Source organism: Spermophilus citellus, assembly GCF_964194105.1.
Source record: "Spermophilus citellus genome assembly, contig: SCAFFOLD_433, whole genome shotgun sequence".
Taxonomy (NCBI): Eukaryota; Metazoa; Chordata; class Mammalia; order Rodentia; family Sciuridae; genus Spermophilus; species Spermophilus citellus.
Window position 1 is genome coordinate 62,970 of NW_027672748.1, and position 15,629 is coordinate 78,598.

Consider the following 15,629-nt stretch of genomic DNA (forward strand, 5'->3'; position numbering starts at 1 on the left):
AAAAGAAATGGACAAACTCCTGGACACCCACATCCTATCAAGTTTAAATCATGATGTAATAGAAAAACCTTAACAGACTCATAACTAATAATGAGAATGAATAATTACAAAAATTTCCATTCAAAAAAAAATCCCAGAAGCAGATGAGATTGCTGTAAAATTCTACCAAACACTTAAAGAAGAACTAATACCAATTCTTCTTAAATTGTTCCAAAATATTCAAGAACAGAAAATTCTTCCAAACTGGTTGTACAAGGCAAGCATTACTGAAATCACAAAAGCAGATAAGGACACAACTACAGTCCAGTATCCTTGGTAAATCCTTAGCAAAATTCTAGCAACTAAATCCAACAGCATATTGAAAAGACTATTCACCCTGATCACGTATGATTCCTTATAGGTATGGAATGACATTTCATCATACAAAAACCACCAAATTTGATTCACTACGTCTGCAGAATGAAGGAAAAAATTCATATCATATCAACAAGTACAGAAAAAAATTTTGTTAAAATTCAACATCTCTTAATGATAAAAAAAAATCTGAACAAATTTGGTATACAAGGAATATATCAGAGCATAATAAAATCCTCATATAACTAAACAATAGCTAACATCATGCTGAAGGAGGAAACACTGAAGGCTTTTTCTCTCTGATCTGGAACAAGATAAAGCTGTCCACTTTTGACACGTTTATTTAACATAGTACTGAAAGTCCTAGCCAGATCAATTAGGCAAGAGAAGGAAGCAAACGTTATCCAAATTGAAGAGGAGGAAGCCAAATTGTCACTCTTTGAAGATGATGTGATCCCCGCCCTAGCAGCGGCTCGGACTGGCTCAAAGCTCGGGGAGGAGGGACAGGGCGGGAGGAGAGGAGCCTATTCTGACCAATCCTGTGGCTGGCGGGACCGCAGTTCCCGCCTCTGGGTGGCGTGCGCGTGCATCACGCACGCACGCTCAGCACGCACGCTGCGGAAGCGCGCGCGCAGGCCCAGCCCTCGTGGCCGCCGCCATTTTAGCTCCTGGTTCCAGCCGCGCGGTGTGGACCGCTGGGCTCGAAGAGTGCGAAGATGTCCAAGCGGCACCGGTTGGACCTGGGGGAGGATTACCCCTCCGGCAAGAAGCGTGCGGGGACCGATGGGTAAGCCAGGCCTGGGGCGCGAGGCAGCGGCTCGGGCTTTGTTGGGGTCCGGGCGGGGAGCGGGCCACGACCGGCGTGGCCGAGCAGGTCGCGGAGCCCGAGCCTTTGTTTTCTTTGGGGCTCCGTTCAGCGGCGGTCCGGGCGGAGCGGCGCCGGTTCGGCCCGGCAAGGGCGCCGCGGATGTTGGCGGGGCAGGGTCGGGAGGTGGAGAGGCCTGTGGGGGCCACCAGGGCGCCGCCTCCGCCAGGCCCAGCCTGCCAGAGCCACTTTGGACGGAGCGGGAGCGGAGCGCGGACCTCGTGGCCTCGGCTCCCGACTGAGGCCTGGCGAGGGTGGGGGAGGGCGCGGCGAGCGTTCGCGCCCAAGGGCACCGGGCTCCTGGCCGAGGGCCGGGAGAGGGCCTGGGAAGGGGACGGCGCCGGGCCGCGAGGGCGGGGAGCGCGTGGGTTCTCGTGTGGGCTGCGGCGGGGGTGGCGGGAGTTGAGCGCGGAGTCCGGGCGCAGGGGGAGCGGAGGCCTGCGGGAGGAAGGCACCGGAAGGCTGCCTGGTGGGCCGGGGGCCGCGTCCCGGAGTCTAGGGGCGCAGCGTGGAGGGAGAGCGCGTTCCTCCGTCCATTCAAACACTTCGGAGTAGACGGCAGGCAAACTTCCGTCTGCCGCCCACTCTCCCACCATCTCCTTTATTTCCTGCTTTGGTGAAGACGGTGCTAGGGCTAGGAGTTGGCAGGCATACTTTTCACCCCTAAGTTTTTATTTGAAGGAGCTTTTGAAATACGGAGACTTATTCAAGAAGTGGTTTTCATGCTCATGGCAAAATATCGCCATGTGGAGGTTGAGAAATACAAGATTCATAGGGTTCCGGATTCCTTTTCCTTAGCCATTCTCTAAAGGTACCGAGGAATTTAGCAATTAACTTGAGGAATTGTATCACAGTCATTTTCTGGTCCAGTCAGTGTGTGTTTTCACTCTTGAAGAGCAGAATTCTCTGGGTAATAGGCAAAAAGAAAAACCTCAAACAAAAGTTCGAATGTCCAAATACCTTGCATAATTTCATCAGTTTTCCACGTAATCTTTACTGTCAAGGTGGAGTATAAATCAGAATGGGATGTACTTTTTGATACCTAACGTATATTTAATTGTAAATACAGAAATATTTATACTGTTTTATTTTTGTAGGTTTTTTAGAAATTATGATATTAGGTATAGTAATCATACAATAACATAATAACATAGCATCTTAGACTGCTCCCTCAAAAAACATGAGTACGTTTAAGCTCTGTCACAGACCTTTAGAGTTGGAAACAACTTTCAAAAGAGTATAATCAACTCCATTCAAGAAATGAGAAATGGAGACTCAAGAAATGAGAAATGCAGACGGGGTGGAGTTAAGTGGATTGTGCAAGTTAACAGTTTTATAGTGGAATCTGGAATGCTGCTTTTTGAATTTCCACTCTCTGACACACAGTCTGATACTGTACTTAGAATCATTACAGCTTGTTTTAGTGACATTTATAATAGGTTGGTAAAGCAGGGAACACTTGGTTCTTGATTTCCTTTCAAGTAAAAATAAAATTGCTTGTCGTTGGCTAAGATGCAGCTAATATCTCCAGTAAGAGGTCAGGTTGGATCAAAGTATACTGGAGAATTGACTCATCAGGTTTATTGTGTATGTGCACCATTTAAAAGGGCTTTCCTTGGGATTAATAGTCTCATGATACACTTAGGTGAATGCTCCAAAACAGATATCCTAAGTGGATTTTTTGGGTCTCTGATTCCCCATAATATTTGAGATTTGCCTGTATTGTGGAGTTCATCCATGAAATAGTGCTTAAGGTCTGGATAAATTCTGGAGGAAGTTTTCAAACTAACTTCTGTGTCATTTGAGTGCTGTTTCTCACAGGGCTAGTTTTCTTTAGCAGTGGACTTCTGAAGTTTGTTATGGCTCAAGGCGTGAAATATCAAATTTCCCCCGTTTGATAATTTTAAGTAACTTGTTGAATGACCAACAAACCTGTAGTTTTTTTTTTGTTGTTGTTGTTGTCGTTGTGTTTTAGTGCTGATAGTTAGGAGGCGTATTTGTTTGAGAGCACAGGCATATCACTTTTGTGAACTCTTTTGTTAAACATGATTGTCCCATTTCTCTAGTACTAAAAAGGGAGGATCATTTATTTAGTGGGAGATTTCATCCATGTTCTTGCTCGTATACTATATAAGGGTTTATTTACTCCTGGCATGTTTTTGTTTGGGAGCAGGTGGAGAAGTTATAGGTCTCTTACGTATTCTGCCTCTTTCCTTTTTTCCATGACCCTATAGAGTCTTCAATATAATGTTACTAACAACAAAACAAACCTCTATGAAGTGTGGAAAACACACTAGATGTTGGCTTTTCGATATTTCCTGATCGATACATTGGTTGTTTATTATATACATTGATATAATACAAATAGAGCACATAATGTACACGTGACACTTCCAGACTTTTTACATGTATAAACACATTTTTATGACGGTCCTATATGATAGGTGAAGAAAGTTGCAGAAACAAAACAGAAAAGGCAAATTCCTGGAAATCTTCGAAAAACATTTTGTGATGAACAATTTTGGACAGTCTTGGCATTTTTACTCATGACTATGAAGTATAATATGAATATCAGTAGAATCTCTATTGTGTGCTTTTAGTTTTGCTCAGATGTCAGTAACTATCCTTTTCATTGGCTGTGTAGTACTCCACTTGTAAAGGTATATCATAACTTACCCAGTATCCTGTTCCTTGCTGTTTAGGTGGTTTCCCAGTTGTCATTTTATAGGTTAAAAGTATCGTGAACATCCTTATGTATACATATTTGCATACTCATGGGATTGGAAGCTTGTGGAAATAAGATTGCCAGAAAAACTGTGTGTGTTCAAAATATTCTGATTTTGATGACCAGCTTATATCTTCATTTGCAGCATTTTAATACGTATTATCCCTCGTGAATTTTAAATCTCCCCCACCCCCCACCATACCAGGGATTGAACCCAGGGCTGCTTAACCACTGGGCCACTTCCCCAGCCCTTTTTATTTTTTATTTTGAGATAGGGTTTTGCTAAGTTGCAGAGGCTGGCTTTGAACTTGTGATCCTCCTGGCTTAGCCTCCTGAGTCACTGGGATTACAGGCATGTCCCTCCATGCCTGGCTTTAACATGGTAATTCTAACTTTAAAAAAAAAAAAAACTTTAATAATAACCAACATTTACTGGGCATTTTCAGAGTTAGACAACACTTTCTCGTGTTAATTCATTTAATCTTTTCAATACCTCACAAGGCATTAATAGCTGTGTTTTGAGATGAGAAAAGAAATACTGTTATATAGCTACCTTAAGTGCTGAGCCAGAATTGAGCTGAAAAATTGTATAGAATCATACAATTTTTTGTGCTTGACAAAAATACATATTTAAAAAAGAAAATATGCATAAGTACAAGCCTATACATATTTATGAAGCAGAGGGTTTAAGTTCCCACTTAACAGACTTAATTTTTATTCTTCCTATCCTATTGAAGATAGATAGCTTGAACCATAAGGCAGTATTTCTAGGTGATTGAATTGTTTTCTACATCTGCCTCTTTCCTTTTTTCCATGACCCTATAAAGTCTTCTCTGTTACTTTCTTACTTTAATCTTACTAATACTTTTCACTATGCAAATTAATAAATTGAGGCTTATGCCTTACCTGTGGTTATACTCCTTTTCTTTCTATACTATGATTGCCTTCATTTCTTGGTCAGCTCCTAATCTTGTGTCTTCAGAATGTATTTGATATTTGCTTCCTGTGTTGTAGAGTTTTTTTTTTTTTTTTAATGAAGCTATGGATGAAGTTGGTCTCTGAAAACCAATCTTTGTTGGCACAGGACTACAAGAGTATGTAATACATAGTTTACTTCTTCCATAATCCCTCTTCCCCCCAATTTTTGTAACTATTGAATTTTTGGTCCATATCTTAAGTATCTGATATTATGTGAGAAGTACAAGAGGAATTTATTAAACATTTTCTTTTCTCGGTCCTTCTTTTCTCCCCCATGATGGTATGAGTATTAGAAACAATCCTTTTCATTTAGACCAGATGTTCTTAAATAGTTCACTCTAGTTATGTGTACCATTATCTTTCAGATGGCTACTCTGAATTATTTGTGAGTATAGTGCTTCTCACTTGGTGAGCATATTTCTGCTTGCCCAATTGTAAACTATTCCCCATCCACATTTTGGGCTAATATGAATGCTTATTAAATATGTTGAGCACTATGATAAGGTAGAAGGAGGGAAAGAAAGCAGGTAGTTGATAGCATATTTCAAAGATAGGTCAGGACTCTAAAATTTTGAATTGTGAGACTTCATTTTATGGTTAGTCATTTTTCACATTTTCTTTTGGTTTTGAGTAAAACTTTCTAGCTTGTATACCCTATAATTCTGTAGCATGTGGACATTGAAATGGAAGAAGGAAAAAAATCACCTGTTTAAAACAAGGATTTTCCCCCTTAAGTCTTTTTTTTTTAATGGAATAGAATGGCATATTTTTAGAAGGAAAGGATCCGATTTGATTGGTCAGCCTACCATTTCTGTAAATGGACCATTCTGACTCAGTGCTGGGTTTAGTATTTTATCTTTGGTCTGTCAAGAATTTACTATTGCCCCATTGATGTACCATTATGGAGAGTGACTGCTCTTTCTCTGCTACTGATACTTACAGCACAGGAAACTTGTACTCATTTGTGTATTGTGAATAAGGAGCAATGACACATTTAGCTTCCTGTTGGTCCTCATTATTTTTAATCTGGGTCCCAACACCTCATGGCAAGTTTCTTTGCTACAAACTCCTTCTTTGCTATAGGAGTTTGTCTGAAATAAAGTGGATTAGTAAAATGAGCAAGGAAAGATTATTTTATTTCTGTCACCAGGCCCTCAGAGGCCACCAGATACAGCCCTTTGTCTTGCTGCTTGTCAGGTTTCCTCACCTAGATTAGTTAAGGTTATCATCGTATTGGGACAATCTAGTAACTAGAAGTAGATATCATTATTGACTACTTAAAACTGGCCTAAGTTTAATAAAGTGGCTGCCTGCATAATTTTAGCATTTTTTAAACAGCGGTAAAATGATGAAGCTAGTTTTAATTCTGCTTTATTTCATTTATGGTTGGCCAGTATATGCGGATTTACCTTTTACTTCCAGTGTTTTACTATCCCCAAAGGCTAAATGCAAGAGTAGACACTGAAAGCAAAGGAATAAAAGTGTTTTAGAATTTTCGTTTTTCTTGTAAAGCAGTATACACTTACTGAATAAAATTGAGGAAGTACTGGAAAGTATAATTAAGAAAGCAAACTTGCAGATAATCCTCTAATTCATATTTGTATTACTTGTGATACTGTGTGTAACATTGTACTGTGTTCTTTTCATTTAGCATTAGAACTTAAAGCAAAGTGCAGCTTGAAGGAGAATCTAGGAAAGATTGTGGGACTGTCTTCTTTTGCCCAATTTATTTCTGTCTTCCCCACCCCACCTGCAGTCTCTGACTTCTGTTGTGGAAATAGGAAGTTTTTTTTTTTTTTTTCCTTAGGATGTCTTAACCTTATGTTGAAGTTTGTAGTAAGATAATTTGAGGCATCATCAAGGAAGGAAAAAGTTTATGGTGGAGTGTGGAAAATTCTTGATTGTTATTTCTAATAGTTATGTAATTCATTGAAATTTTACATTAATTTTTTCATTAGGTTAGTGAACATTTGTGCTCTTATGACTGTAATATTGCCTCGAACATTATGCTTAAAATTTAGAATCTGAATTCTAAAATTTTTGTTCTTAGGAAAGAACGAGATCGAGACCGGGATCGTGAAGATCGGTCTAAAGATCGTGACAGAGAACGTGATAGAGGAGATCCAGAGCGGGAGAGGGAAAAAGAAAAGGAGAAGGAGTTGCGAGCTTCAACCAATGCTATGCTTATCAGTGCTGGATTACCACCTTTGAAAGCTTCCCACTCAGCTCATTCAACCCACTCGGCTCATTCAACACATTCGACACATTCTGCTCATTCAACACACACTGGACATGCAGGACACACATCACTTCCACAGTGCATTAATCCATTCACCAATTTACCCCATACACCTCGATACTATGATATTCTAAAGAAACGACTTCAGCTCCCGGTTTGGGAATACAAGGATAGGTTTACAGATATCCTGGTTAGACATCAGTCATTTGTGCTGGTTGGCGAGACTGGGTCTGGTAAGACAACACAGGTGAGTTACTTTTTCTTTTTTATTTTTATTATAGTTGTTTGGAACTGAATATTACCTATTCTTTCACAAAGTAGAAGGCATATGTAGTCATCCCTACCTCATGCCAGAACTAATAAGACATCTAGGATATTTTTCAAACATGGATGAGTCATTATTTACTGGGCTTCTGTTAATAGATATGTAGGCTTCACATGGGCAGGTATGTTTGTAGAAATGGAAACTTGGATATCATTTGCAGTTAAAATACATGTAGCCAAATTGCCTTCCCTTCATAAGTAACCTGTCAGTTTACCTTTCCATAAGCAAGTGTGAGAGCATGTTTGGGAGTATCACTGGATTGGAGTTTTTACAGATCTAATAGGTGAAAAAAATAAACCTGGGGTAATTTTTAATTTGTGTGTGTGTTTCCCTGAGTGAGGTTAACTATCTTTTTTTAAGTTATATGGACTGCAAGTCAATTTGAGTATTTCATGGAGGCTTTTCGAAAACTACTACAGCAACAAAAATAGAAAAGCTTTTATTGAAGACTGAACTTTAGTGAGAACTATTTTCAAGTGAAGGAAAACTTAGTGCTGATGTTAGGAAAAGAAACTGTAGCCTTTTTTTTTAATTAAACAAAATTTAAAAAGTTTTAGAAACGTGCAAGTCTATAACTCTTAATTATGCTAATCTATTTCATTAAGTCCCATGTTTTTAAATTTGCAAATATTTCAATGAAATGGACACATGTGCATTCAGATACATTGGAAATAATGTAATACTAATTAATTATATCACTATACTAATTAAATGCTACATACTATATTTTTTATAGATGTTTTACATCTAATACAATAGGACAAAATGGAGCATTGTCAGAGTATTTTAAATAATTATATCAACTGTTTTACTGGTTTGCAGAATATTAACACACCTGTTAATTAATCAGGCATTGTGTACTTTACATGTATTATATCATTTTAAGTTTATATACAACTCTGCAGGGAAAGTAATCACATTTTATGGAGGACCAGAATGCGGCTTAGATTAATGAGAGAACTCTGGTTTAGTGGGCTGCTCTGGGTTAAATAGTTTCTGGATTTAGGTAAGTTCAGCATTAACAGTTTTGTCCCTTTTCAATAACCAGTTATATTTATTTCATACTGCTGTTCTGTGGTCTGATGTGATTCAGAGGAGTTTTTATTAGTAGTTAGTGTGGATAATTTAATCGATTCAAGGCACAAGAGGCTTGTGATGATTTGGATTACACATGCTTTCAGGGGTTACTTTATGTGAATATTGAAGACTGCAGGGAATTTTGGGGATGTGAAAGGGAAACTAGAAAGTTAAATCAGTAAATTTCATCCAAATGCTTTTTAGTATAGTTATCAAACTTGGACACAAACCTAATAAAGAGTACTTAGCAGTTGTTTTGGTTATCCCTGCCTATCAGAAAATGAAATCAAACATAATTTGAAATAATGACTTTAACTTTTGAAAGAGCCATAGAAAAGACATTTTGCATGGTGCTTGGTGTGCACATACTATGCCTATATTTGAGAAATTAAAGCTAGTTCAGTCAGGAAAAACATGAGTGAGGGTACAAGTTTAGAGAAGGGAACACTGCACACTTTGACTAGTGTGAAGGGTTGGTGGGGTAGGTGAGGCTGGAGCCCTAGGTTGAGCCTTACTACCTCTTGCCATAGGTAAGGAAGCCATCAGAGTTTTTAATTGGAGGGGAGTGACACAAATTTTTATTAAGAATGTTCAGTCATGAAAGACCATATAGGAGATCCTAACAAGTTTTGACTTTGTGTACAAGGTTAGTGGGAATGAGGAACAAAGAATGGAGTCTGTTTTTTACTGCCACTGAATAGGGGACATGGGAAGAATTAAAAGAACTTGAAGGAAGGTGAGAAATGGTTTTGCTTTGAACTTGATGAATTTGAGATACCAATAAAATATTCATTATTCAGAAGGAGATGTGACTACCAGGTTTGGGGGTAGGAGCTAGAGTTATAGGATTGACTTTGTTCTGTTGCAGGCAATGTTGGAATTTAAGAGAATAGAAAAGGCTACTCAGGACAATATATAAAACAAGGATTAGGTTTTGGGAAAATAGCCTCAAGTGGAGGAAGGAAGAGCAGAGCAGATGCCTACTTTGAGCAGACCAGTCGCCCACATCTTTCAGGATATGCATCCCTTCCAAATTATATTTCCTTAGAAAGTTTGAGTAGATGCCTTATCATAAGCTGTTTTGGGAACCCTTAAAAATCTCTGAAACCCTTTCCAGGGTCCAAGAATTTCTTAGTATTTTTCATACAAAACAAAATATTGCAGCATACTGAATGTAGAGACAGAATTGAGGTTTCTTCCAATAAGCTAGACATGAGAGATATGTAAAAATAATAAAATGTGCTCTACTAGCCAAGTATTATTTTATTTGAAAAATATACATTTTAAAAATAGAAGATAGGTTGTTACTAGTAATTAGTAAACAATTTAGCTGCTTTTCAGTTTTAACTTCCAAATACAATAAATGTATTAATTGTTTGGTATCCTCATTTATTTTAACAGTATAAGGAGTTCTAAAAGAGAACTGCTAAATTAACGAAAACTATATATTTTTAAATTATCAATTTCACTGGAGTGAAATTTTTAAAAATGTGAATAATCTTGCCTTAAGAATTACGAATTAATTTTAAGTATTTTTAATTTGTAAGTCAGTACTTTTTGAGGATTGGTAAAATGAGGATAGATAATTAAAACCTCATAAGAAGACCACTTAACATGGGTCTGTTGATTTGCAATACCAGGAAGACTCTGCTATTTTAGTTAAGTATTTTGTTCATTTAAAACCATGTAAAAATATTATTATGTTCTCTGAGAAGCAACATAATCATCTTTCATTTGTTTCTCCAGTTACAAGTTATTTCCAAATTAAAAAGTAACCTAACTAAAATGTAATAATAATGCAATAATCAATACTAGTTATCAGATGTCATTGTACACATGGTGTACCCAGAAACCCCTTGTTTTTTCTATAGCATTAGCACCTGATAGGCTTTTGGAAGCTTTGGTGAAGACAAATCATGTCCTTGTAGCAGTAGATTCCAGTTTTATGGAATGGTCATTTGCTTTTTTCCCATGGTTCTTTTACAGTTAAGTCAGTCGAGAAGAACCATAAAATGAGAGAATCTATGAGTGTGTGGATAATTAGGAAGGAAATATGCTGTCATCCTGACAACCATCTTGTGGTTGAGATTTTCTCTTTCCCCTTTTCCCTTGATTGACCTTACTCAGTGAAGCGCTATTGCTGTAAGCCATATTGAATTTGAGACTGGTAATTACTTTAAAGATGGTACCTAAAGTGTTGCCACTGTGCATAACATTCCTGAAAGATGGATTGGAGTACTAGTAGGTGCTAGGATTTGGCTTCTGCTGGCTTACAGAATTTGAATTGAATTAAAAGATACTTGTGCAACAAGGGAATATTTTCTACTTGTATCTGCATATTGTAACTCATTGTATGAATTTTGATGCTGTACTTATTGGAAATTAACATTTTTGTTATTAAGTAGAATTTGTTTCAAGTAGGATTTTTTTCATTGGGTAGACAAATAGTTAATGATGGGACCACTTAAACACTGGTGAGCATACCAAGCAAAGCTTATATGGACCTAGCGCACAGAATGTAATCACATCACATCCTTGTTATACATGACCTCTTTTTGGATATTCTTCTATCTAAATTATATATGTTAAAGGAGTTATGATATGTTAAGTTTTTGTTATAAATAATTCTCTGTCACTTGCCTAATTGAATTTTATTTTAAATTATTGGAATGAGATAAAAGTGCTTTATATTAAACATAGTTGATATGCGGCAGAATAGAATTAACTTAAATGTGAAATTATTTGATAGATTCCACAGTGGTGTGTGGAGTATATGCGATCATTACCGGGACCCAAGAGAGGAGTTGCCTGTACCCAACCCAGGAGAGTGGCTGCAATGAGCGTGGCTCAGAGAGTTGCTGATGAGATGGATGTGATGTTGGGCCAGGATGTTGGTATTCCATTCGATTTGAAGACTGCAGTAGCGCAAAAACCATCCTTAAGTAAGTACTTTATCTTTAAAAATGGATGCTTTTTCTAATTGTAGCTTTTCTGCCACTTGTTAAGAATTTTGCAAGTGGACACTCAAGTTATAAAAATTTAAAATTTGAATAGTTCGAAGTAGGCCACTTTTCAGGTGACATTTTAATGTGGATTCTTTTTCTTGGTTATAATATATGTTGCTTTTTAGTAGAAATTGAAGTTGGCAGATCAGGTTTTAGTTGCTTGAGGTTGTATCTTAAGTGAAAATGTTCCTATAAAATGTGTAGTTTTAGTAGACATGCTCTGAAATATCATTTAAATATGATAGGAATAGAAAAGTAAGATATATCTTAGTGGTCTGGGGATGTAGCAAAGGTAGAGTGCTTGCATGAGGGCGCAAGTTCAACCCCCAGTCTTGCCAAAAAGAAAAAAAAATGGATTTATCTTTGTAGAAGGACAGCTAATGTTAGAAAGAATGATGTGTAAGATGGGATATGATTTAATTGTAGGCAAGGGACTTTTAATGTTAATTTTGCAGATCTTGATATGCATACATAATGAACTAAAAGGCCAAATCTTGTTATGTAATGTACTCAGGGCACCTGAAGGTGTGTTGGTTCCTCTTTATAGCTGTGGTACATGTGGTCATACTGGTCTTTTTGAATGTTTTAACTTGACAAAAATGTTTTTTTCATTTTATATAGTTGCATTCTGCACAAGTGGTATATATTTCCGGATAGTCATTTCTTTAAAAATCTCATTTTTTTTCCTTATTGCTTTTGTTTATCTGCATTTATATGACATTTAAGTTATTTAAAAAGCTTATTTCTTGATGGGCACAGTGGCAAATGCCTGTAATCCCAGCTACTCTGGAGGCTGAGATTGCAAGTTCAAGGCTGTCATGGTCATGGTATTTGCCTGTACTGTGAAGTTCATCCATGAAATAGTGCTTAAGGTCTGGATAAATTCCGGAGGAAGTTTTCATACTAACTTCTGTGTCATTTGAATGCTATTTCTCACAGGGCTAGGGGATCTAGCTCAGGGGTAGAGCACTTGTCTAGCATGTACAAGGCCCTGAGTTCAATCCCCAGTACTGTAAACATAACAAAAAACCTGTGTCACAATGCAATTTCCCGGGCTGGGGATGTGGCTCAAGCGGTAGCGAGCTCTCCTGGCATGCGTGCGGCCCGGGTTCGATCCTCAGCACCACATACAAAGATGTTGTGTCCGCCGATAACTAAAAAATAAATATTAAAATTCTCTCTCTCTCCCTCTCTTTCTAAAAAAAAAAAAACAATGCAATTTCCCAAAGTTTTAAAAAAAGACATGTTGGAACAAAATGTTACGTGGTCAGTGACATGAGTCTTTGTTGATGGATCTATCTGTATCCATCTATAGGATTAGGAAATAAATGGGATTCTTGTCTCTTTTTTTAAAATTTTATATTTTATAGGTATTTTAAAATGTCTGCAGAAGTATACTAGTTTAGTGAACTCCCTGTGTTTATTATGCATCTTCAACCTTGTTTCACCTATATCCCAGTATTTTCCCTGTCTCTCATTATTTTGAAACAGAGTTTAGGTATCATGATTTCATCTTAAAATATTTTCGGTGTCTCATTTTCTTAAAATATAACTGTCACAACTTTAAAAAATCCCTTCAAACAAAATATTCAATCACTTCATGTTTTGTGTCTAGTTTTCCTCTAGTCTTTTGAAATATATATTTTGTTTCAGTAGAATTTGATATAATTTCATTTTTAAGAGCAATTGAGCTTTAAAATGCTTTGGTCTCCTTAACTTTGATTTATAAGGGTTTTTTTTTGTTTAAATCTTAATCTTAACTAAATAAACTTAGTGATCACATTATTTATTGGTTGTTTGTAATTACATTGTAATTGACAATAATTATGTGAAATCATAGCTCATTTGATACTACTGTAAAGTACAGATAATGTCTAGGACTTGAAAAAAATAGAGTAAAATTTTACTTGTCTTTAGTAGGCATACCTTTCTGACATTTGATTCGCTGTATCATATTTGGGCAAGTTACAGTTAAGATTGGAATTTAGAAATCAATTGTGAGAAAGTTACCAGTATTAGAGGTGTGTATGTGTTTGTGTGTCTGTCTAGTAGGGAGTACGCTTGTGCAAGATTTTAAGTTTTTAGTAGGGAGTGACAATATAAATATACATAAGTAAAACATATGTTTAGCATTGTGATGTTTTCTTGTGGAGCAGTTCCCAAAGATTATCTATAACTAAACCTCTTCAAGAAAATTTATTCCAGACAGGGTAAATTTATTAATGTTCCTCCTTAAGGTAGGGAGTAACCAGTGTTGTTTTTAAGTGACACTATATTAGTAAAAGGGTATATATTATTTTAAATTGCTTTAAAAGGAAACGTTAAAATTTCCAGTGTAATTCTTATTTAATGAAGAGGACTAATGTCAGTTTTGACTAATAAGAATACTTCATTAAGAACAGTGGTTTATGATTCCCTTGGTGTATTTCATAGTCACATATCAACCCATTAAGAACCCACATGTTATAAACATTTAAAGTTGTAACTGACTGAAATCAGTTATATAGTTAATTGGGTAGGAAGAATGCATTCATCAAAATATTCTCTGAAGATTCTGCTTGAAGGACTCAGAATTTAAGAGTTTTTTTGAGAATAGCCACATTGGTGTATTTTTTAATTGTACACAGAGTCCAAGGTAGTTTCTTCATGGTTTGAGATACATATGGATAGATGATGAGTCTAATATTGTGCTGTTTTCAGAGGATCAGATCTCATGTAAGTTAGTGCGTACTCTGGTTTTGAAGTCGTTAGTAGCTACTCAGTCCCAGTGGACAAGTTGCTAAATGGTTTTTGTGTTCTGTTAGGTATTTGCTTGTTCCCATCCTTTACTTCTAAAAGTAGTGTCCAAGTACTGCCTGTGTTTTTACTTTGATGTGGCTTCATTTTAAACTTCACTTATATTTCTCCTACTTTTTAGTAATGTATTTTTAAACCAAATCTCTCTTTTCTAACCCATCTGATTCTTCATATTCTAACATTTTGTTTTGTTTTTTTTGATCATACTAGTCACTCTATTCATCATTAAGTGCAGACATCTCCTTAAAGGATCAGTTTTTATCCCTCAGATTTATGTCTGTCTTCCAACATAAACATCCAGGACGATCAACTCCTCAGAATTCTTGGGGTTTTTTTTGTTTTTTTTTAACCCCTTCTTTACCACTTGTACCTTGGCCAGTGTTATTATGTTGATTAAGGTCTTAAAACTGTCTGAATAGTTTATAATAGTTTATAATAGTTTATAAATATATATATATATTTATAAATATAAATATATATATAATATATATATATAAATATATATATATATATATATATTTTTTACATTTTTGACCCATAGTTTAGGAAGTTCCCCCTTTTGCTTTCTTGTGTGCATGTACCATACTTTGAAACTTAAAACTCATCATCACATCATTCCTTGTTAGTATGTGTGCTGTACAAGCACCATATAAATACTATCACTGTTAAAAATTATGGATGAGCTGTCAGGGTTTCAGTGGAGAAATCTCATTTAAAATAAGAATTAAGAATTCTAGTGGAATGATGTATGAGGGAGACTTACAGTAAAATTTTATTAGTTTATATGATATATGATTTGTATGGGGCTGTGACCGCATAATCATGAAGTTCTATACCTGAAAAGACTTTTTTTTTTTTTGCTCTGCCTTTGTACAAGTATAGAAGATCCTTGCTTATTTTAGGATTTTTTTTTAAAGATGTGTGTATTAAAGATTATTTGGAAGAAGTGAGAAAATTTACACCTGGTCCACTAGTTAATATTGCATTTTTTCTTTTTCTTTCATGTGGAAACATGTTTTGTTTGAATAAATGTAGCAATAATCATGACATTAACGTGGTTCTCCATTAGTTCTTTCACAAACTTTCATTTGGTATGTTTCAAGGTAATTGCAGTTTACTTACTTAAATAGATATTTCTAAATATCTTTGAATAAAAAGCTTTTACTGTACCTCAGTCTTTCTGTATTTCATTTTTAAAGTGGTTTATTTAAAGATCTTTATAGTTTTCTTTATAACTGTATATAGAACAGTAAATCAGTACTTTT

At 36.3% G+C, this 15,629-nt stretch overlaps 1 protein-coding gene across 1 annotated transcript; it reads left to right on the forward strand.

Annotated features, from left to right (window-relative positions):
• Window positions 1-1,039: 1,039 nt before the first annotated feature.
• On the forward strand, window positions 1,040-12,533 carry LOC308640655 (ATP-dependent RNA helicase DHX15-like; the record flags this gene model as incomplete). The annotated part of the gene is made up of 4 exons (XM_081312460.1): window positions 1,040-1,141; window positions 6,973-7,408; window positions 11,313-11,505; window positions 12,508-12,533. The coding sequence occupies exons 1-4, from the start codon at window positions 1,071-1,073 to the stop codon at window positions 12,531-12,533; spliced, it is 726 nt and encodes a 241-aa protein (XP_081168586.1). The 5' UTR covers window positions 1,040-1,070.
• Window positions 12,534-15,629: the final 3,096 nt, after the last annotated feature.